At 47.3% G+C, this 22,555-nt stretch overlaps 1 protein-coding gene across 1 annotated transcript in view; it reads right to left on the bottom strand.

Moving 5' to 3' along the window:
• SYDE1 (synapse defective Rho GTPase homolog 1) overlaps nt 1-22,555 on the bottom strand; it is a 212,605-nt gene that overhangs the window by 17,578 nt on the left and 172,472 nt on the right. Inside the window, exons 3-6 of the mRNA XM_069603930.1 lie at nt 10,057-10,833; nt 8,429-8,652; nt 6,429-6,555; nt 3,062-3,237 (exon numbers count right to left, since the gene is read on the bottom strand). Of these exons, the coding sequence (XP_069460031.1) occupies nt 3,062-3,237; nt 6,429-6,555; nt 8,429-8,652; nt 10,057-10,833 (1,304 nt within the window). The remainder of the gene's footprint in view (nt 1-3,061; nt 3,238-6,428; nt 6,556-8,428; nt 8,653-10,056; nt 10,834-22,555) is intronic.

Genomic DNA, 22,555 nt, shown 5'->3' with positions numbered 1-22,555 from the left:
AAGAATCTCATCAGTTCTGGTGGGGGCAAAGGAAGACATAGCGGGAGAGCAGGGTAGGAGTGGTGGAGAAATGTGTGCAAGAGGAGGGGATAGAGGGTAAGTAGCAAGGGTATTGTGAATGGTAGAAATTCTAGTAGTAAAGTAGAGCACACAATCATTTACAGAAAGAAGAGTGGAGATGGAGGTGGGTCTAGGAGGTTAGAGAATGCAGCTGACAGTCTTGCAGGTGCCTAGGTTAGGAGGACAGACAAAATGAGAGAGATAGAAGTTTGGCAGAGTCAAGAGTAGAGGAATAGTTTTGAAGAGCAGTGAGATAGAGTTAAATATCAGAGGAGTGTCCTCGCAACTTTACCAAGTGCAACGCTTTTTCCGCATTGATGTTTTCAGGGTGCTGATGAGGTGTAATGCAGGGTTCTAGAGGGGAGGATTTAGGAGTAAGAGAATACAGCAGACAGGAGCATACAGATCAGTCTTAAAGTTAGTGAAGGCTTTGTTGGTGGATGAAAGGAGAGTTCAGCATAACAGGAGAGAGAGTGTTGCATGTCAGAGGTAGTCAGGAAGTTTTGAGGAGGGAAACCTGCACTTACTAATAGTTATAGTAGATGGAGAGTGAGGAAGAAGTGGAGATTGAGACAAGCTGATAAGTGGTGGGGATATTGGAGGCAGAGTTGAGAGGAGATGAGAATATGGTCAATGGAGTTTCCATTTGAATGGGTGGGCAGAGAGTGGACAGAAGAGAGTGAGTGGTTAAATAGAAGAGAGTTAAAGTCAGTGGACAGAGCTGCATAGATGGGAGGTTTTAGTCCCAAATGACAATGAGGGGTTGATCATGAGGGAGAGAGTCAATTAGTTGGGAGATGTGGTCATACGACTGACCTACTGGGCCAGGTGGCCAGTAGAGAGATCATATATATATATATATATATATATATGTCGTAGATGGCAGTGATTGTGTATTCGAATGAGGGAGAATTAGTGGCAGATGGGGAGTAGGAGAGCTAGGAAGCTTGGAGGACGAAATCGGTCCTACACCACCACAACCCCTGCCAGTGGGGCAGAGAGAGTGAGTGAAGGTGTGGGAAGGGCAGCAATGGTTGCAGAGTCAGAGGGTGAGATCTAGGTTTCAGTGAGGGTAATGAGGTAAAGAGAAGGAGAATGAGAAAGGAAAACGTCAGAGGTAAAATTGGTTGTATTGCAGACAGGCTGTGCATCCAAAGAGCAATAGAAAGAGTGAGATGTAGACGATTGCAATGTTTATTCTGTGAAATAGCGGGCGCTGGGTGTGGATGCGAGAAGAGGAAACATAATGGAAGGTAAGGTTGGAGTAGGATTTGTGAATAGAGAGTAGTGGAGCGAGAAGAGAGGTGGCAGTGAGGAGAAGGGAGGATAGGGATGGGAGAGAAAGAGAAAGAGAGAAAGAGAGAGAAAGAGAAAGAGAGAGAAAGAGAGAAAGAGAGAGAAAGAGAGAGAAAGAGAGAGAAAGAGAGAGAAAGAGAGAGAGAGAAAGAGAGATGGTTTGAGAAATGTACGACGAGGGTAAAGCTGAGAAAAAGCAATAATGGGTACTTCCAGACAAGTAGCAGGACACAGCAAAGCAAATTGCCTAGTCAGTCAGTGGTTGTCTCTCCAATTGTGTCCCTGGTGTTGCTGGAATGAGGCAATTTCTTTCCCATCAGTTGTTCCGGGACAGGGTGGTGGAAACATTGGCTTGGTCTCAATGCCATGAAAACCAAGATCATTCAAGACTATCCTCCGTCTCCTTTTTGTATCGACTACCAACGGGGGGGCTCCTACACCCCTGTCCACCTCAGTAAAAAGCCTTGTTTTTTTAGAATTGCCTTTCTTTTGTGCAGCAAATCACCAAGAAATTGCACTCGCAGCTCCACGACACCCTACGCCCCCAACCCCAGCAAAATATCCTCTCCCTCCTGAACACCTCACAGGAGTATCATCTGCAATCATCTTGGCCCACCTGGACTATTGCAATAGTCTGCTCCTTAGCCTGGCCTTCCAGAAAGCTTGACACAGCAGCTACAGATCATCCAGAGCAAGGCCGCCAAACTGGTCTCCCTTCATTGACTTCTTGTTGCAGGGCGCATCAACTTTAGAATGCTTTGCCTCATGCTCAGGACCTTTGGAAACACAGGTCCAGATTTCCTTAGACATGAAGCTAAGAACTACCGGCCATCCAGATCCTTGAAATGATCCATTTCATTGTTGACCGTGACTTCAGCTTTCAAGAAGTTGCTGGGTGGCAAAACTCTTGAAGAGGCCGAACTCTCCCTTGGGAACAGCCCTCCTTCCAAAATAAAACCAGACAACAAGAACCACCTACTCAAAATGGTTTTAACTAGAACCCGCATCCGGACTCTTGGCCTACTCTAGCTCGGTCAGATTGGCCCTTGCCTATATGGTTTCATGGTTTATCGCTTTTGCACTTCCCCATATATAGCCTAATTCCTTCGCATGGACCTGATCTGAATGTTCCCAAAGCCTGTGAATGCTCAGTGTTCCCACTCCCCTTTCCCTTGTTTTAGGAGGTGCTATGAAGCGACTGTACTCACGATTGGCATCGCATAAAACCCCAATAAACTCATGAGAGGGGATACTAATGAAACATTGGGGAAGAAACGGTTGTGCAAAGAGAGGAAGTGAGCGGGATGGCAGAGTATGAACTGCCAATGAGAAACGGCCACAAAGGCGGAAAAGCAGAGCAGGGTGGGAGAAAGGCAGGGAGTAGGACAGGTAATGTAACTACGCCGATTTCGTGCAACAGCGCCTCGATGCCCTTATGCTGCTAGTGCGCTTTACAAATACAAATAAATAAATAATGAACAAGGAGAGGGAAAGGGCAGGAACAGCTGATGGGAGTAAAGTGGGCCTACTGATTGGGAGGCCGGCAGGGGACATGAAGGGAGCCCAAGAACTAATAAGGCCGAGACCGGGACAGGGACGGAGAGTCGACGAGTTCACCACTCCAAGGCAAACCTCTTGAGCTTCACTGCCTCGCAGATGCAGGCGGCCTCCTCGCCCTACATCTTGATCCGACTGCCATGCTCACCTTCTCGATCTCCGGCAGGCAGTTCAGGAGCCCGAGGGTCTCCTCCATGAACCAGGCTTCCAGCTCCAGCCCCATGCCTTTGGGATGGCGCCTGGACATAGCCTGCAGGACCACCTCGTAGAGAGTCTTGGTGATGAGCGGGGTGGGCAGCTCTCGCAGGTAGTCCTTCAGAATTCCTGTGGGCGTGTCAGACAAGAGTAGAGGATGAAGACGGGGCGACAGTGGGTTTCAAGGACAACATCAGAAACAGATTTATTTTATTTTTTTTAAACACTGGTTCAACGTCCTTCCATTCACAGTAGGAGCAGTCTGGCAGCTTCACACACATCAAACGGACCACAGGCACAGCCAATCACTTTTTATAAGCAGATAACCAGCTAAAAGGCGTTCAGACATGAGAGCATAATATTGCTGGGTAAACTAGGATCTATTCAACTGCTTCTGAAATGCATAGATAACGTCACTGGGAGTCAAGTGCAGTGGCATGGAAGCTACAAAGACGCTTCTTACCCCCTCATTGGTGTACTAACTCAAAACTGCAAATAGGTTCTGTGCAGTTGTTCGATTTCTGAAAGCACCCATCGATGAAAATATCCTGGCAGCACGTGGGTCCCATTGCGGAAGAGGCTGCTCCCCAACCAGACCACCTCCATATATTGCAGCCAGTCTATACCGGAAAAGGTCGGTTTCTAGTATGCACTCACAGCAGCATGCAAAAGTCCTCCATATATGTCACCTAATGTAATGGACAAGTAGCTCTGATAACAAGGACAGCGTTTCCCTTCATTGCTATATACACTGTGGAAAGCCCTCTATGCATCAATCAGTCCACATGCACACACTGCACTTGCCACCACCTGGCCGCACTCCTATTTATTGTCTTTATTTTACTGTTATCCTATGTACTGCACTGCCCCGCCCCCTGCACTTTTCCCCCTTCCCCATCGCCATCCCCTGCACTTGCGCGATCTCCACGTCACCTGGCCTAGTAGGATTGTTGTCTCTGTCGTCCCTCGGTTTCCCCTCCCTCGCCTCATCGCGCATTTTAACACTTGTGTATGGGCGCGTTATAAATGCCATATCATAAGGAATAAGGAAGCCCAGCCCTGGGAAAGACCAGTAGGAGGCTGAAACACGTGTTGGTACCAGGGCACTTGTACTGTTTGAGCACTTCTTTTTGGGATGGATAAAAAAATGACTGCAAAAATGACACTGCCTTTCTGATGAGAAATAACACTACCCAATGATAAATAATTCTTTCAGAGAGCAACCATGCCTGGTGGGTATACTTAACTAACGGGACTGCCAACTCTGATCCTTCACAATGACTTCTGAGAACAATAGCAGGGTTTACTTACTAGGGACACGCACATGAGATACGGTGCAGGAATTACCTGCGCCGTGTGGAAACCTACATGCACCTACCGCAGCAGCAGTCCAACCAGTATCGTTATTCCTAAGCACAGCGGAACTGCGTTTACCTCAAATCCTTTACCTATCCTGGCAACACTCCACAGCCAGAAGGCCACCCGTGTCCAGGTTGCTTCATCCACGGGCTCGCTCCCTCAAGAAGGATCAATCCACACACGTGCAAAGGACCATCCAGTCTTCAATCCCCTTTTCATAGTACCAAGGCAGAAGAACGGTTTCCTTCCTCCATCTGGCATGCAGCTAAACAAGGCCTCCTCTCCTCCACCATCATCATCATCATCATCATCACCACCACCACCTCCAACACCACCACCACCACCACCACCATCACCACCACCTCCAACATCATCACCATCACCACACCCACCTTCCCTAAATCTTTCCCTCCATGTGCCCTCCCGTGGCTCGTGAAGGTCACCCTTCCTTTGCTCTCTCCAGGGCTCCGCCTTGCTACGGCGGCCACTGTGAGACAACACGCACCCCGAAGCAGATCCACACAGGGGTAACACTGCAACTGGTGACTGCTCCTAAAAGAGCTCACAACCTAAATCAGGCACCCTATGGATAACACTTCCCAGCCTTGAAGTGGCTGGGCTGAAATGTTGGGATTTCACACCTTGGGCCAGTTGCCTGAACTGCTGGCATCTTAAACCTTGGACCATATCGCGCCAGGGGTGGAAATGGAAAAAAGGAAAAAGAACCCATCTCCCCCCCACTGCCCAGTCACCACCGCTCTCCATAGACCCAATAACGACCCTCGCCACCCCCCTCAATGGGAAACCCATATCTTGGTTCAGTCTATCCGACGTTCAATTTCCACCCGAACCACCATTGTTGTCGGTCATTGTTCTGCACATCATGCAGCTTCATGTACCTTCTCCTTTCCAATCACCCACCATTCCCACCTGTGAAGGGGCATGCCCAGGACTACAGACAGTCACCTGCACACACAGCGGTGTCTGGAGCAATTCCACATTAATCGTGCCCAATTGCAGAAGACACACGCTGATCAATCACTGCAGTGTGGGGGCTATTTGGCGGCTATGGATTGGTGCCAGGCCATAAGCAGGCTATTCAAATAAACACAAGCAAACTCGTGCCTGCGAGATCGCTCAGCAAGAGGTCGGACTAGAGCAGTGGTCTTCGAACGGGGAGTCTGGCCCACCTAGAGGGCGCCCGAAGGATATCCAGAGGGGTCCGCAGACTCTTTAAAAAGGGGTCAGGGTGACTGTTTTTAATGTAAAAAAGTCTTAAGGTGACTGCTTTCAATAGAAAATATGAGCAGTAGGCAAATAACCTGCCCCACACCCCTCCCCTAGAAATTCTTTGGCAACCCCTAGACGGGTGGGTGGTGAGAGCAAAAACCAATATTTTTACTCAAGGGGGCGGGGGGCATAGTATGAAAAAGGTTTGAATACTACTGGACTAAACTACGCCAGAATGTTCTACCTTTGGGTTGCCGCCACATCTAGCTTCTCACATCCCAGAGATCCCTGCGTGGATAGCATTTCACACCCTGGGCCAGGCTAGCATTTCACATCCCAGAGATCCCTGCGTGGATAGCATTTCACACCCTGGGCCACAGCGGGCCAGGCTAGCATTTCACATCCCAGAGATCCCTGCGTGGATAGCATTTCACACCCTGGGCCACAGCGGGCCAGGCTAGCATTTCACATCCCAGAGATCCCTGCGTGGATAGCATTTCACACCCTGGGCCACAGCGGGCCAGGCTAGCATTTCACATCCCAGAGATCCCTGCGTGGATAGCATTTCACACCCTGGGCCACAGCGGGCCAGGCTAGCATTTCACATCCCAGAGATCCCTGCGTGGATAGCATTTCACACCCTGGGCCACAGCGGGCCAGGCTAGCATTTCACATGCTGGCCCCGTTGCACTATGCTCCCACACAGCACGGCGGCCTGTTGAGGACCCAACCTGTGACTACGTTGATATCCGGGTACAGGTCCTCGGATAACGTCACGGCGCTGCTGTCCCTCTCAAAGGCGTCGCGGAGCTCCTTCTTAACTGCTGCTGAGCCACACAGGCGGTAAAGACCAACAACCTAAGAACCAACAACAAAAACACACCTATGTGAAGCTGTAGGGAAGCCTTTCCATGTGGGAAACATCATTAGCATGCATGTATATCGATAGGAGTACATACAGAGTGCATCATCTACAGCCAACTCATACCATCAAGCGGCCTTGCACTCAGCCAGCGGGAGAGGGGTGCAGCGAATGCACGTTTTGAAGTTGTGTGGGATTGTGTCCTTCAATCAGAAACCACGCGTCGTTCGTAGGTGGCACTGTAGAGACTTGCTGCTCAAGCCTGCATTCTAAATAACTCCTCTCCTTCAAAACCGATTTCACTGGAAGTTGACCTACCTCTCAGCTTGCCCTCCTTGACCGCCACATCCTCCCAACCCTCCACATCCTCCCAACCCACCCAGTGCCTCCACAGAGTTAAATGAATCACCAACCCAGGACACCCTCATCCCCTGCAGAAAGGGTTAATCTCCATTAGCTTCAATGGCATCACCTACAACAAAAAAAGACCAGGGTCAAACATTTAGTTGAGCAGTAGGAGGTGTGGATATGCTTGCTCTTTCACTTGTGTCCACTAAATCGCCAATTCAATGTTTTACGCCCGGATTGTGATCCATCTGGAGTTCGGTTGGCATTTACATTTCTCCATGGTGAAAAACTCCACGTACATTTCTGGAGTGGAGTCGTGGCTCAGCCATGTTCCTGCTTCTGGATAACACCAGATGAGTGAGCCAGCGTGTTAAGGAAAGGTAAGTGAAACGGGAGGTAAGTGAGATGCCTTTATTTAACAGCCAGACTCCTCTCTCTGGGATCCCAGTCAAATGATATGGAACCACAGGGAACGAATGCTCCGCACAGAATTCAGGGTGAATATTTTATGGTGGCACTACATCTTGACTTGAAATTCGCCACTGCAAAAAGGAAAGGACCAGAAAACAAGCCTTCTCTGCCTACACCCCTAAAACTGCAGAACCTCCACCGCGTCAGCATCAGACACGCTCCTACAATTCAGAAAAGAACTCAAGACCCGCCTCTACAAGGAATCTCTCCTCCTCAACACCTAGGCCATCATGTCGCCCAATGCGTCCCCCCGAGCCACTAGACGCCACCCGCCCTTCTCCTCCCTGCCACCCTGTACAGAGGCACCCCTCTGTATCCTTACCCGCCCTCCCCACTGTATATCTATTACCTCTGAAAAGCGCTCTGTTATGCATCTGTATTGTTGTACACCTCCATAGAGCACTTCGTTGCTTCTCGAAGCTAGGTCTGCACTCAATAAATACCCCAATAAGAACTACATCAGTGAAGAAGCACAGGGAGACTGAGGGCAGGTGAGGACACAGAGCTGGACTCATTTCTTCTCGCATGACATGAACAAAGGTCACCACTGCCACACCCAATTTTAGGCTGAAGAATTCCTAGTTGTGTGGTTGCCTGAAAATACAGTGTGCGTTTTGTGAATAAAAGGCACCATCACATCAGGTCAGTTATTAAGCTCTGAAGCTTTAAATGCACATTCTAGCCTATGTGAAAATGCCCATCCAAAGAACCTAAAACCATGAATCCAAACAAATAAAAATACAATTTTTTAAACTAGATTATGAATAGTCTAAATTTTTACAATCAACATTTTCACTGATTAACCCACAAACCTGCTATCCATTAACAAGGACTAGGAGATGGGGAACCAGTCCACACGCGAGCCTAACCCTTCTGAAGGCCAAGCCTCAGTTGCATCCCATGTCCAAACTGCGCATATGTCCAAATTCACCAAGAATCAGTCTAGCTCGCAGTGTGGACTGTACAAATGGTCCTTCTCCCTTGCACCGGTGCGTTCCACTTCTCAATGGTACAATGACCCCGCCCAATGGCAGGGCGTATGTTACGTACCTTAAGCCCCCGCTTCTCGATCTCAGCCACGCACTTCTGGATCAGCAGCGGCACCCGCACCACAGCCTTCTCCCGCTCTACAAGGCGGCGCAGCTCGACCCCGAAGACCTGGGGCTCCCGTTCACCCCCACTGGGCGCGGCATCCCACTGCTCCACCAGAGTCAGCTTGGAGTAGAGGAGCCCGCGAGGCTCCAGCCTCACGGCCAGTAGCTGCGTCCTTGATCCTGTAGGGCAGAGAAGGACTTAGTCAATGTTTGCTTGAGGGCCATCACCAGTAGCTGTGTCTAGGATGTGGGGCAGAATTATTAGTACCAACAATACCTTCTTCTACAGCTCAAACTGAACTGTTTCTTTGCACTTAAACAGGAGATGTTCCTAACCAACGGAATGATTCTTATTGGACTCAGGTCTTTTTAGGCACAGGCTCAAAACCTTCCTGTATGTCTGCTACTCCTACGACTCACTCAAAAATTAGCGCTTCAATACCTTTGGTCGTAGGTACTTTATAAATTCCAATGATGGCCGGATCGATTCTCATTTTATCACTCTCAAAAGAATGATCAGCTCTGTCGACCCAGCCAGGAACCGCACCTGTAGAGATAGCCTACATACTCTGTAGCATGATACGATAGGATAACGCGCTTAATACCCAGAGGTTTCCAAGTGTGGACCCGGGGATCGAACCTGTGGTGCTCTGTGTCGTCTTGCTTCCAAGCTGAGCATGTTGCCCCCGAGCTATCCTCACCTTCGATTCTGAGGTTCTACAGCTTCCATCTAGAAGGGGGATGAGATCCACCCACAGTTTCCTGAAACAAACTGATCCGCTGTTCTAGATCATTATTGCAAAATATCTGTCTGTCTGTGGAACACATACATGGAGCTAGCCTGTGTGGTTTGCTGCAAAATCACATGGTCAAGGTGCGCTACTGGGGGGCTTCTCTGCAGGATGCACGGGTCAATATACATACGAGTTAGAAGAGGGCACGAGTCAGCCAATGAAAAATAGGCGGCGAGAGGGAGAAACAGTAAGAAGGTAAATGACATGCAAGTGAGGCAGGTAGCTTGTGTAACACAGTAACTTACATGGTAAGGGGGGGCATGCTTGTTGGCAGGGCGACTGAATGAATGTGATGGAATGAGTTCTGGGAGTGAGCGGAGACGAGGTTATGGAGTGGCTGATATTGGGGATGTATGAGGTGGCGAGAGTGGAATGGTAAGAGGTGGATGGAACGGTGGGTGGGATGTGGCCAACGTAATGTTGGCTTGGAATGGTTGAGTGATTGGTCAGTAAGTGAGGAGGGAAGTATTGTGTTGCTGCTCATTCTTGTACTTCAGCCCACATGAGCAGCTCTGTGGCCGGACCCACATGCAGACTCGGAGAGGAATCTCAGGCCCACAAAAGCCAAGCTCAAGCCTGCAGCAAGGATGGGTATTGAAGTGGTAAGTTGCTAGTGATGCAAATGTACAAACACGCAGTGGTCTCATTTTGAGTTTGATCAGCTCCACCCATAGAGGTGCTGTCCCATGCAGTGTGAAGAAAGAGGTGCTGCATGTAGAAGCAAGTAAACATCAGCAAAAGGTTGAAGTCGGTCTCCATTACTACCTTTATCACCGCAGTGCAAACTCACCTTTGAAAATGTGTGGCAGACTGACTGAGCCGTGACAGCAGACCCGGTTCTTGCCAGCGACGGGGTCCCACGAGAAGATGACGAGCTTCAACAGTTGGGCCCCCTCCAGCTCCAGGTTGAAGGTGTGGTTCAGGCTCAGGAAGGCTGTCCGGCAGGTCAGCAGGGCTGTACGCGCCCGGTTAATCCCGTCCACTTGCAGTGCACAGAAGATGTCCCTTGACTCCGCCTTGGTCGACTTTACATCCTGCACTCCATACAGGTGGACACTCACTAGGCCAGAGAGGTGCTGAACGCAGCGCGGGTGCTCACTTATGCTGTAGGGTCTGAAGGCACCCACATCCAGTTCACACCCCTTCTCCTCTTGTGGCCCCCCAGAACTGCGCTTGTCTGTTTTGGCAATGAGTTCAGGGGAGTCGCCATCGCTCAGGTAGCCGCCTTTGCTGACAGCCTTGGAGGCCTGGCCTGCCTTGTTGCGCCGCATGGTCTCACGTGTGGCCACACTGGTGTCCAGATGGTAGCGGCTGATGACATTGCTCGACTCTTTGGGAGAGGAGCCATCAGCATCTGGGCGGCTGTTGCGCGTGGTCCGTAGGCTTAGCTTCCGCCTAAGCTCAGGGAGCTTCTTCATCTTCATAGAGAGGCGGCGGACCGTACCGGGTGACTTCATCTTGTTGATGGCGTTGCTCAGCTTCTTTGAGCCTTGTGGACTCTCTGTTGGGGTGGGATACTTTGCCGACTCGAGGTCTGGGCTGGCAAGAACAACGTTTGAGACTTTATCTAAAGTAGCAAATAAACAATGGAAGAGTGTTAATCTCAAACCTGCAAAGATAAGATGTTATAAGAGGGTAACATTGAAGATTCAGCTGACACCTGCTCTACAATCTCATGCTCCGCATTACCTACTCATGAAGGTTTCATCTACTTTTCTGGATTTCTTCACCTCCACTCCCTTGGCTCTTTTTAACCATCCTCTTCACTTAGTCAACCAGGTGTTTGCTTCCCCTTTTGACACCCTGGACCCTTTCAGAAATTAATTATAGGGCATGCGCTACAAGTCACTGAACATAGTACATCAGTGATTGGCACTGGAAATGTCAGAGGGATTCCTGAAAGGCAGAAAATACCTTAGTTGGCCTTGACTCAAGTTGGTGTCTGCTTAGGCCCTGTATGGTTTACCTAGAACACCCTCCTTTCCAGCCCAGCGAACAGAAGGTAAAAGCCCCCTACCATTATTGCGGATCCTCAACTACCCTCTCCCAGCAAAACATAACAGAAACCTTCCATGATGTGAGACATAATGTAAACTGTAAAATAATTAGAAAGTGGGCATAATGAAAGCTAGCAATGGTGTGCTAAATGAGTATACACAGAATTTGCCTTGGAAAACTGTACAAGTTCACTTCCCCTCACAACCTTTGTTTTTACGGTGTGAACAAATGACTACTCGGACATTTTCTTTAAATTAAATACAGTTTATGGTCATTTTTTATAGTCCAGATGAGGTTCATAAACACAAATCATAACCATTGTCTCCTAATATAGATTATTTTCAATTAGTGTTCAAAAATAAAATTCTAATACAGTACTTTAAGAAAACCTACAACATATATATCTGAACAATATTCATAATACATTCTTGCATTTAGGTAGCCAATCTAAAAAGTGATCTACACTTCAAAAGAATATTGATCTACCAGTAGATTACAACTCCAAAAATGTTGCCTCAACGCGCTCCAGATCTTCGATACTCCTTCAGGAGAAGGTTCTGAATCTTTATGCAGCATAACAGATTTTCAGTCCTAGACATTCTTCAGAGTCTTCGACAGTTATTAGAACAATTAGTCCGTATATTTAATAGTCCAACGGTATACGGGAAGGCTCAATATTCTCCTTAAACGCGTTCAAAGCCAATGTTTAGGATTCTACCAACAATCTAGTTGTTGAATGAATTTGATAGATCACCTAAGTTTCATTATGTCACAGAAAGTGTTCCTCCGCATGGTACAAGGAATGGGGAGGAACCATGGTTGAGTAGAAAAATAAAAGGTGGAAAATAGGTCGAACAAACAGTCGACTAAATGATAGATTCTTAAAAAATAATAAATAGTTTGGCATCCCTTTTTGTCTCACCAAAGTGCCCTCACATTTTCAAGGCTGCCCCTGCCTGAATACCATTGTTTGGCACTTTACGGGTTTGGAATTCCTATCTTCCTGTTAATATCTCTTAAGGCATGTAAGGAAATTGAGAGCAAGCGTCCCGTCAGGCCTTACAATTCCTTTTGCCTTCTTGTGTCCCTCAGAATCTTGTGTCTCTGGTAATGTCTGAAGATAAAACCAAATCGCAGGCCCCTCAAAAGGATCTTATTTAATCACTGCACTACCACTGTACTGCCTGAAGAGAGTAAGGAGGGATATATCAGGAATTACTAGATGTGGTGTTTTAGAAATGTAATGGTCTAGAATGTCTACTATTTAAACAGCAATGGCTGAACTCGAGTTATGCGACAAACTTAGACTAAACTTCTTTTAGTGGCGGGAACGAGCAAAGCAGAAACGAGTGGCATTTGCCCAAGAAGTTTGAGGCTTGCAGGAGAGTTTTGCAAGATGCACATTACAATAGTAGGCCCATATCTACTTTCCAGTAAACAAGCACAGCGCGGATATTAGCATGTTTTGGTGCCATTGCAGATTGTATTAAAGAGGCACTAGAGCTGTCAACTGTAGGCAACCAAAATGCAGATAGACTCAAAAGCTCTAAAAAGGGAAGTCAAGTGGTCCCTAGGTGTAAGAAATCATGTACTAAAGTACTGGCTACGACGCTGGTCTTCTTCCCTTACAACTGACCCTGGGAGAGTACCCCGACACCTGCTGTATCTAAAGGGAATTTGGATTCAAGGAGTTCAAGTATTTTTCAAAACCACATGAAAATGTGTTGATCAACTGAAACTTTGTAAGTATTAAGCAAACTCAATAATATTTCCTACATAAAGTAGGATAAAGTAGGCATTCAGACATGTACACTGCGGAATGACTGCAAGTTCATTTGCACCCAGAGAAGGCCAGTCAGCCAGTCCGGTGGCTGAAAACACTGGTGGAAACTTGACCACCTTGCACCAGCCACTCGTGCCTCTTCCCTGAGTGCCAGGCAGTCCCATGCAAAAGAGGCGATGGCTTGAAGGTTTGGAATTAATCATAACCTCTGGCATTGCTCTGGGCAACCCTGCAGTCCATCATTCTTCAGACTGCCAAGCCATTACAGAAGGGGAAAGACCATGTGCAAATCAGGCTTGGTCCCACCCCAAAAAGGGGCAGTCCCCCCCCGAACTGCTAGGTTGCAACCCTTCTGCACGTGACCAGAAGAATGTGCAGGCATCTTTCAGCCTCATTGGACATCATCAGTGAGGAGTAGCTTGGGTTTCTAGGCCCAGCAGGCTCGGGCCCATGTCTGAGCATACCCACCCCACTCGGGAGGACTTCTGCAAAACAAAGGACGTGATGGCTGGAAGATTTGGAATCAATTGCATCCTCTGCCATTGCTCTGGGGCCACCCTCCAGACCATTGTTCTTCAGCCTGCCAAGACATTACAGAAGGGAAGAGACCATAAGCAAATCAGACTTGGTGCCACCCCAAAAGGGGCAGATAAAGTAGGCCTTCAGACATGTATACTGTGGAATGCCTGGAAGCTTCACTCACACCCGTAGAAGGGCGGTCAGCCAGTCAAGTTGCTGAAAACACTGGCGGAAACTGTCAGTGTCTGACCACATTGCACCAGCCACCTATGCCCCTTCCTTGGGTGCCATGCAGTCCCAATCATTCCCCCAGCACTCCTCCCCCACCCTGTGGCATCCCCAAATCCTCCTCTGCTACTTATGCGATGGGAGGATAGCTCAGGGGCAACGCGCTCACCTTGGAAGCAAGACGACATGGGGCAACAGTTTCGATCCCCGGGTCCACGCTTAGAAACCTCTGGGTATTAAGCGCATTATAAAATCAACCAATTACAATTACCTCGAGCCCAGATGCAGTTGGCGTGCTTCTTCACTTCTGTGCCGGCACACCAGACTAGGAATGAAAAAGGGGCAGTCACTTTACCTGGGCCTACTTAGGCTAGGGCTTGCAGGCGGTTAATGGCTCTGTCCGAACCCTAATGTAGGGTTCATTGCTAGATTGCTCTCACTTTTCTGCAATTGGAGGTCTAGCCAACGGTATGTTTCTTTTTCTTTCAAATATTTGTTTTCTCTTGTATAGACCAAATACAATGCTCTTTGTGTGTACGTTTGTGCACCCAAAAAGATCTTGTGTTGGCTAGGACAGTGAAATTCCATAGTATGATGTCACCAAGCATGTGCAATAGTTGAATAGGTTTAAAAGCACGCACCTCGCCAAATTGCTGACAGTTACAATCAACCCTAGATCTCCTCCACCTGAACCCATCTTGCCCCTGCTAACCATGTCATCCCAGCTCCTCCGCTACCCTTGCGTCCTACTACTAACCCCTGTGGGTGTGCCTTTCATACAGCACTGTTGCTTCTCAGGTACATTTGCCCTTTATAATCCTTTAATATTATATATGTATTCGTCCTTGTGTCGTTCTGATGTGCACAGTTGAGGCAATCCGAATCTATGGAAAACTTTGTGAAAATCACAGAAATATTTTAGCAATCCCCCCCACCCAAAGTCGGGGATAGGAGGAGAACGAGGGCCTTGCCAAGGGCTCAGCCTGCTAGCGCCCTTTTATGCTTCATAACCAGGGCATGGACATTTGCAACCCAGAAATTCCTCTGGGGTTGCAAATAGTTTAAATGTGTTGCACCAGTTACACCATCTCTGTACTACCTACGTAGGTACCCATGATCCCCCACGTGTAGACGTCCTCGGATTGATTGTTTTCTGACACGACATGTGTTATGCAGCTGAAAGTGTACGCATACATTTATAAAATAACCATATGCTCCTCAGTGGAGAGGTAGAGCGGGCACATTCGATTTTAAACCGACAAAAGCCACAGAAAGTCGATTACTGGTCAGTAATGCCTGCCTTCCGAGGCTTGTGAATCTGCTTCGATTCACAAGTTTTTGCATAGATCAGAAAGCAGCTCCCCGCTGGAGGAGGAGGGGGGGGGAAGGAACAGCTGCAAACACATGATTTAGAACCTCTTGGCCCACTCGCAGGTCTGTCCTTACATTTGTGTTTACACAGTAGTGGGTTGCGAAAGTGTGGACTGAACTCCATGTTTGTACTTTGGCCGAAAAAGGACCATTTGCTATAAAAGCCAATATTGCTCCTGTGGCACAAGTTTAATGTGCACTACGTGTGAACTGTAGTGTCTTGTTTGCCAGAGTATAAAATATCTGGATGCATCCAACGATCCATCTTTTAAGCGTTGCCTCAGTGACTTGGTCTCCATCTGAAGCAACGCATGGTCTTGCATGCCTGCTGACAAGGGTACAAATAACGTATCCGTTTTTCTTGGTTTTGAGGATTTTGGAAGAAAGCTGGCAACTCAATGGATTGGTCTATATGAAATATCTAAATAACCGTTGGTGAGAACCTTGGATGAGTTCTTAAAGCTGCTTTCATAAGGCTTGCAGTTCACATATTCCTCCGATTGATGTGATAGCAATTAGGAAAGCCACCTAATATGAAAGTTCCTTTAACTGTGCTTTATGCATTGGCTCAAATGGAGGCTCCCATTAGCTGGCGTAGAAAAGTATTAATATTCCAACCAGGTGGGAGGAGGGAGTGCCATTGGAGGGTAGATCAGTTTTTCTCCTTCCATTAAAGTTTTAACCACAGGAACTATACCTTGGTGTTGGGACGTGGTGTAAGATGCCAATGCAGAAAAACACGCCTTCGAATTAATTTGTATACCTGGCTAAAATCAAGAAGGTATAGCAGATAGGCGAGAATGTCTGTAGCTGTACAACTAACTGGGATGATGTTCTTTTGGTTCCACCAGATACATGTTTCCACTTACAAGAACAATGTAATGTGGTATATTTAAAGGGCAATATTTAATTCAGGGAATTCGTTCCCCCCCCTTTGAAAAATCACCACGCCAATATACCTGTATCTAAATCAACATAGCTCTGTCTATGAACAATATCTTACCACAGAGCCCTCATCCCTGTGCAATTGATAAGCCAAGAATCAAGCCAGTGTCTAGAAAGAATATATATTAATGAATAGCAACAATATCTGCACAAATCGCAAGACACGCACCTCACTCTGTGTACCAACTGCTTTTCTCTCCTAACAATTCACAAATTTCCATGGTGCGTCTCTTTTGGCAAATGGACCCACATTATCATGATTTTGCAGTTGAAATGAACAGCTGGCCTGTTCTCTGCCAGTCCACAGTATGGTTTCCAATTACAAGAAAGTATTTCTGCACTTTCAGAACCAACATGACAAGGGGTGGTTCATTTGTGTCTCGGAGTGCCTTTAAATCCAAAAAGGTCCGGTGTTATACTTTGATTCACACAGTACAACCATAAACCGTGGGGGCAAATTGTAAAGGACCAAACTAGGATCTTTCTGCCAAGTTGGAGGTTTGTGGGTTTGCAGGATTTGTTTAGTTGGGGTTTGTGTTAACATTGTGAAATGGATAGAGTTTGACTCGTGGACAAAGATACCAATTTAGCAAGTGGGAGGTGTACCATGCCTGTCTCGCTCACATTGGATCAATCAATATTATTGTTAAGTGGCTGCAGTGTAACATGCAGACCACTTTGCTGTGTAAGGGTGTTGTGTAGTGAGAAGGGGGTGTGGAAAGCATACACAAATATCCCTGACCACTTGCTCCGTATCACTTTGCCCAAGGACACTGGTTCTGGGTACCTGGAACCGAGGCTTAGGCTTTTTTTATTTTCGGCCATTGCAAACAGGTCTACTGATGGGTAGCCCCATTTTGAAAAGATCTGTCGGAGTGTACTGGTGTTGAGTTCCCACGTGTGTTCCACCACATGGACTTTGCGTACGTTTTCCGCTAGACAATTGTGTCCCCCTGGACATGTGCTTGAATGTGAACATTTCTTTGAAAGCACCACTGTAAAATCTGGTGTAAACTTTGATCATGACTCAGTTTGTCCTTGTTTGTTGATGTAGAACATGGCTGTGGTTGTGGCTGCCTTGATGAGAACACTTTTCCTAATAAAATGTTCTGGAAGGACTCGAGTGCTATTTTGATTGCTAATAATTCTAAACAATGTATGTGGTGTCTTGCTTGAGGTCTGGACTAGTTCCCTTGTGCTGTGTTATTGGCAATGCACCCCACAAACTAGAGTAGTCTGCTGCGATTTCTATTTTTACTGACAATGTGACCAAGTGTGTTCCTTTTAACATATTCTGTACTGACCCCGCCACCAAGGCCTTTCTACTACCTTTTGCGAGACAACCACTAGATAATCCAATTTGCCTGTCTTTGAGACCACTGATCCACCGGCCACTGTTGTATTGTGCGCATGTTGAGGTGGGCATATGGAAAGATTCAAATATACGATGTACTCATGCCTAGCAGCCTCGTCGCTTTTTTTGCCGTTAATTCTCGGCCTGCCGAGTAACGAGGGATTGTGCTTGTAAGGCTTGTACTCTTTTTTTATTGTTGAATAAGCCATTGCCTCAAATTTTTAAAACCACACCTAGAAATGTCTTATTTTGACTTGGGACCAGGCTGGATTTCTTTTCATTGATAGTCCACCTTCTCCACAGTCTGTATGTGTTGCAAAAGCAAAAACTGCTTTGCACTCACCCCCATTATCAGCCACTTAGAGACGGTTATACTGCAACAGCAAACACCTTCGTGAATACATGCAATGCAGATGCAATTCCCAAAGAGAGCACCTTGAACTGTACATTTCTTTGATACATTTTAAATGAGTTATATTGAAATATGAAATTATGCATCCTTCATATCCAATGTGGTCATGTAATCTCCATTCTTTAATAGATTAATGACCTCTTGTCGGGTGGTCATCCTTATTTTTTGGGGCTTTACATATATGTTTGCTGGCCTTTCATCCAAAACGTTTTTTTGGTTTTGTCCTTTTTGGGTAGTAGGAAGTACAATGAGTAAATTCCTGAGTTCACCTCGATTGCCCCTTTGAAGATGCAAGCTTAAATCTCCTCTGAAAGTAACGTGGGGTGCTCCTTTGGAAAGCCCCCGTTTCTTGGTGGATGATGGAGAGGTTTTGACACCAGCTCCACACAGTATTCTTGACAGACGGTACTTAAGACCCACTTCGCTAATGCAATTCCTGTCCACGTGTGTCTATCCCCTACTGGACTAACGTGGGAGGGGACCACCACCATAGAATAATTTTGGAGCAGTGGCTGCCCCCCTTGGGAGCTTAAACTCTGCTGCATGATCTGCCTAGGCTGATAGCATTGTGATCCAGGGTATCCAGGTGTTTTGCTTCCTGAGCCTGTAAAGTAAAAAGTACTTATAAAGCTCAAACTATCGCCAAATGGCATCTAAGCGCTCAGGAAAGCAACAGAGAGAATCGTGCCTAACAATCAAGCTACTAGAACAGATCATTCTCCGCAGCTTTCCCGAAGTTCAATGGTCTGTAATCTCCCGAAGCTAAACGAGGAGAGAGTTCCATAGTGCAGTGCCCAGGACCGAAAAATAACGACCACCAGCCTGGGATCTACCGAACCTAGGAACCTTCAGCAGAAACTGCGAGGAAGATTGCAAGGCTCTTGAAGGAAAGTAACACGCCAGTTTGGCTTGGAGGTAGTGTGTGCCACATTGGTAATCGCGTGGTGCACAATACACAGAACTATAAAGTCAATACGAATTTCATGGGAAATCCAGTGGAGAGCAACGTAGAGTGAGCTACCCTTGGAGCACCTAAAGAGAGGCATGGAATCGAGTTCTGTAGGACCTGTAGACATAACAGTAAATTAGGCCGACATAAATAAATGCCATTGCAATAATCCAAGGAGCCCAAAATGGAAGATGTCACGACTACGAAGCGAAGCTCCCTAGGCAAAAAAGGAAGTTTCAGTTAAAGAAACCCAGCCGAACAAACAGATGCAATCTGAGCTTTCCTAGATCCAGAAGTAAGTAATTTGATTCCAAGGCTTTTAACAGCACAAGGCTTTTAACGGCAATATTTGAAGGACAAGGGCCTCACGAATCAGGCCAGTATTCAGTGGTCCAAGCTTGTTGGCATTGGCTGAACCAGCCATCGGAATGGCATTCTTTTCCTCATTTACTTTCAAGAAATTACTTGACATTCAATCTCCAAGGCTTATTAAACAGGATCTCAGTTTAGAGGGGTTTGGGGACATCCGACTTGGGGGCATCAAGACGAAATAAAAACGGAGAGCCCGAAACACAAGTAAAATCACACACCCTAGCGCTCAATAAGATCTGTAAGAGGACGCAGAGAACATTAAAAAGAAGAGGGGGAGAGAGAAGAAGAGAGCGAGAGAGAGGGACACCTTGTGAACACTACATATCAAAGTTGTTGGGGATGTATGAAAAGGAAAGAGCCATTGTTTGGGTCTGATCTGTCAGGAAGGACACAAACAGAGCCGAAGCAGAGTCGGATGCACCGAACAACTTCAGAGGATGAACTAAGATGTCATGGTCAATGGTATCAAAGTCCGTGGAGAGGTCAAGGAGAATCAGTACTTCCACCTCACTGCGGTCCTGCAGCAAAGCCATGTCTTCAAGATAGAAATCATGACGGACTCCATCCCCTTCAATGTTCAATATCCAGATTGAAAAAGATGAAGTAACCGCTTCTTCTTCAAAAATTGTGCGAATTGGGAAGCAACACTTGCTTCCATAAGTTTAAAATCACAGTGGGAAGCAATGGAATAGGGCGGTAATTAGCGGGAAGGGCAGGGTCGAGATGTGATTTTGTCAGTAGTGGAGTGGCCAGGGCGGGTTTGAACAAAGTGGGAATGGATCCATTAGAAAGGGAGTGGTGCAAAGCCGCTGTAAGAAGTGAAACTGTTTCAAGGGGGTGTGCTTGAGTGATATAAAGGGGAATTGGGTCAGAGGGTGATGCAGACTTCAAATCATCAAGAGCAGCCTGAACAATCTTGTTAGTCATTGGTTCCAGGGTAAAAAGCTCCTGCCCACTAGCTAGAAAAGAATTTTGTACAGTGCCAACTGGCATTGTCGCAGGGGAGCTAATGGAGGAAATAGAGTGACGAATCACAAATGTTTTCCAGAACGTACTAATAGAATCATACCAGGCCTGGTAACACAATGAATCGGCTAAAGGCCGGGCTGGGTCTGACCATAAACTCGAAACAATTCACGAGATGAACAAGACACAGATATAATCAGTTTTGGTTGAAATTCGGATTTTGACGTTTTAACTGCACTTTGATAGCATGTTGCTCGGCCGGGATATGGTATTAAAAAAAGTATGCCATTTGCTTTCAGTTCGCCAACAGGCCTGTAAGTAGTCTTGGATTGGAACTAAACCAAGAGTTGAAGGTTTAGCGCATGCCAAGGCAGCCTTGGGCGGCGCAAACACATTCTCTACCTTGGTCATAGCACTAAGCAACACAGAACAAGGATCCAAATGGTCGGTCTCCACTGTACGAGGCGTGCAAATCATTAAAAGCCGCAACTGAGGAAGGATTCACCCTGCAGTTAATTTTAGTGGGAGGGAAGGAGAAAGTGCAAGAAAAGGGAGGAGAAAGTGATCGGGTCTATGGGCAGGCAAAGGATGGAAATCAGCCACAAGGGAATTATCTGAAAAGAAGATCTCAAACATTACCCAGACAGTGGGTGGGGAGAGAATGCAAGTGACAATGCAAATTGGCCTGTAGGCATGCTGGCTGAACTACCTCTCCCTATGCAGCACTCCCAATGGTTGCTGAGTGTTTTCTTCCATTCGACCAGGGACCGGCAGGCTTTAGCCGGCCCACTCAGCAAAAGCCCACTTCTAAGGCCCCTGTAAGCTCCCTGTCCGCTTCCGGAACACTAATTGGGATCCTCCCTGCCACCTCACTCCTAAGAAACCTGGACAGCCTTGACATTGTCCACTCCAGAACTATGGGTTAGTTCCCTCATTCTGGACTCACTCCTACCACCTTTGACTATCACTGGTCTTTCTGCTCGTTACTCCCTTGTGTCATCCTGATGCGCAGTGCTTCTTAAAACCCTTTGCTAACACACAAATCCCTGATTGGAAAGTCAAACCTTGCTGTTTTTGCTAAATTCTCAGTATTTTGCTTGTATACTGTTGCTTCTCTGTACCTTGCCAGCCCAGTGACCTCACCACTCTGTTTTGTCCCACATCAAACTGCCTTAGCCTCCCCCACCCCTAGTTTCTCCATCCTCTCCTCGACTTCCACCCCCATGGCGCTTTGTTTCTCCTATCTTTTCCAACTGCTTCTCCATGGACTATCCTTCCCTTCTCACCAAGTCTGGTAGGAAGAAGTTCAAAAACAATCTCTTGGCCTCTAACCCTGGTCTTCCTATCACCGACACCTACTCCAATACTTCCTCCAGACATCCCCTTTGTCGTTCCTTCGCCAGATCTATGGACTCTTCATATGATCTCTGTGTCCTCTGTGTCCTCCTCCACCTCCTCCGCAGGGTGTACCTCCGATCTCCCCAGAAGGTCTTTAAGGCTGGCAACGTTCTACATATTACCACTCTCAACCCTCTCGCTGCTGTCAAACACTCCTCTGACATCTGCCACCTCCTTGAAGAACTAGACCTTGATCTTACTGAGACATGGTTCACGGCCAGCTCTGTCACAAGCTTTCACACCGTCCTCCCCGATGGCTACAAGATCCTCTCTGAACCAAGATGCTCCCTGTCCGGTGGGGTGAGAATAGCCCTGATCTTTCCTGAGTGGATTCCTGCCTCTATCATTCCTACTTAGACCTACTCCTCTTTTGAATGCCTTGTCTGTAGGCTCTCTCTCCTACCCATTCTCTTACTGTGGCTACCATCTACCGGCCTCCTGGTCAAATAACTGAAATTCTCTCTTGACTGGGCAGACCTCCTGGCCTCTACGAATCAACTCCTCCTCAGTGACCTCAATATCCATTTAGACTCCCCTTGTTCCTCCTCTGTACTCTTTGTGACCTCTGCGACTCCCTCTCCCTGTCAATCCTCCCCTCTGGCCTAACTCACTCTGCAGGGCACACAATCAATGTCTTGATCTCCTCTGACCTCCCCTCTCCATCCCTCTGACCACTCCTCTCGCCTGGATCGATCACTCCCTCCTCTCCTCTCCTCTCCTCTCCTCTCCTCTCCTCTCCTCTCCTCTCCTCTCCTCTCCTCTCCTCTCCTCTCCTCTACTCCCCAAGCCAAGCCTGCCCCAACACTGCCATCTACCTTCTCGGACATCTGGTCCATGAAGTGTGTGTCAATTGAGGCTTTCGATGGCACCTTCTCCCCCACCCCTCCACCTCTGACCGTTTCACATCCTGACACAGCCCGGTCTCTGTTCTACTCTTCAATTTCTGATACGCTTGAACCCGTCACGAGGGTTCGTTTAAAGTCCAAAGCCAAGT

The sequence above is a fragment of the Ambystoma mexicanum genome, chromosome 3q, assembly GCF_040938575.1.
Source record: "Ambystoma mexicanum isolate Mex_15411 chromosome 3q, UKY_AmexF1_1, whole genome shotgun sequence".
NCBI lineage: Eukaryota > Metazoa > Chordata > Amphibia > Caudata > Ambystomatidae > Ambystoma > Ambystoma mexicanum.
The sequence above is the reverse complement of the archived record's forward strand: the minus strand, read 5'-3'. Positions and strand labels throughout refer to the sequence as shown.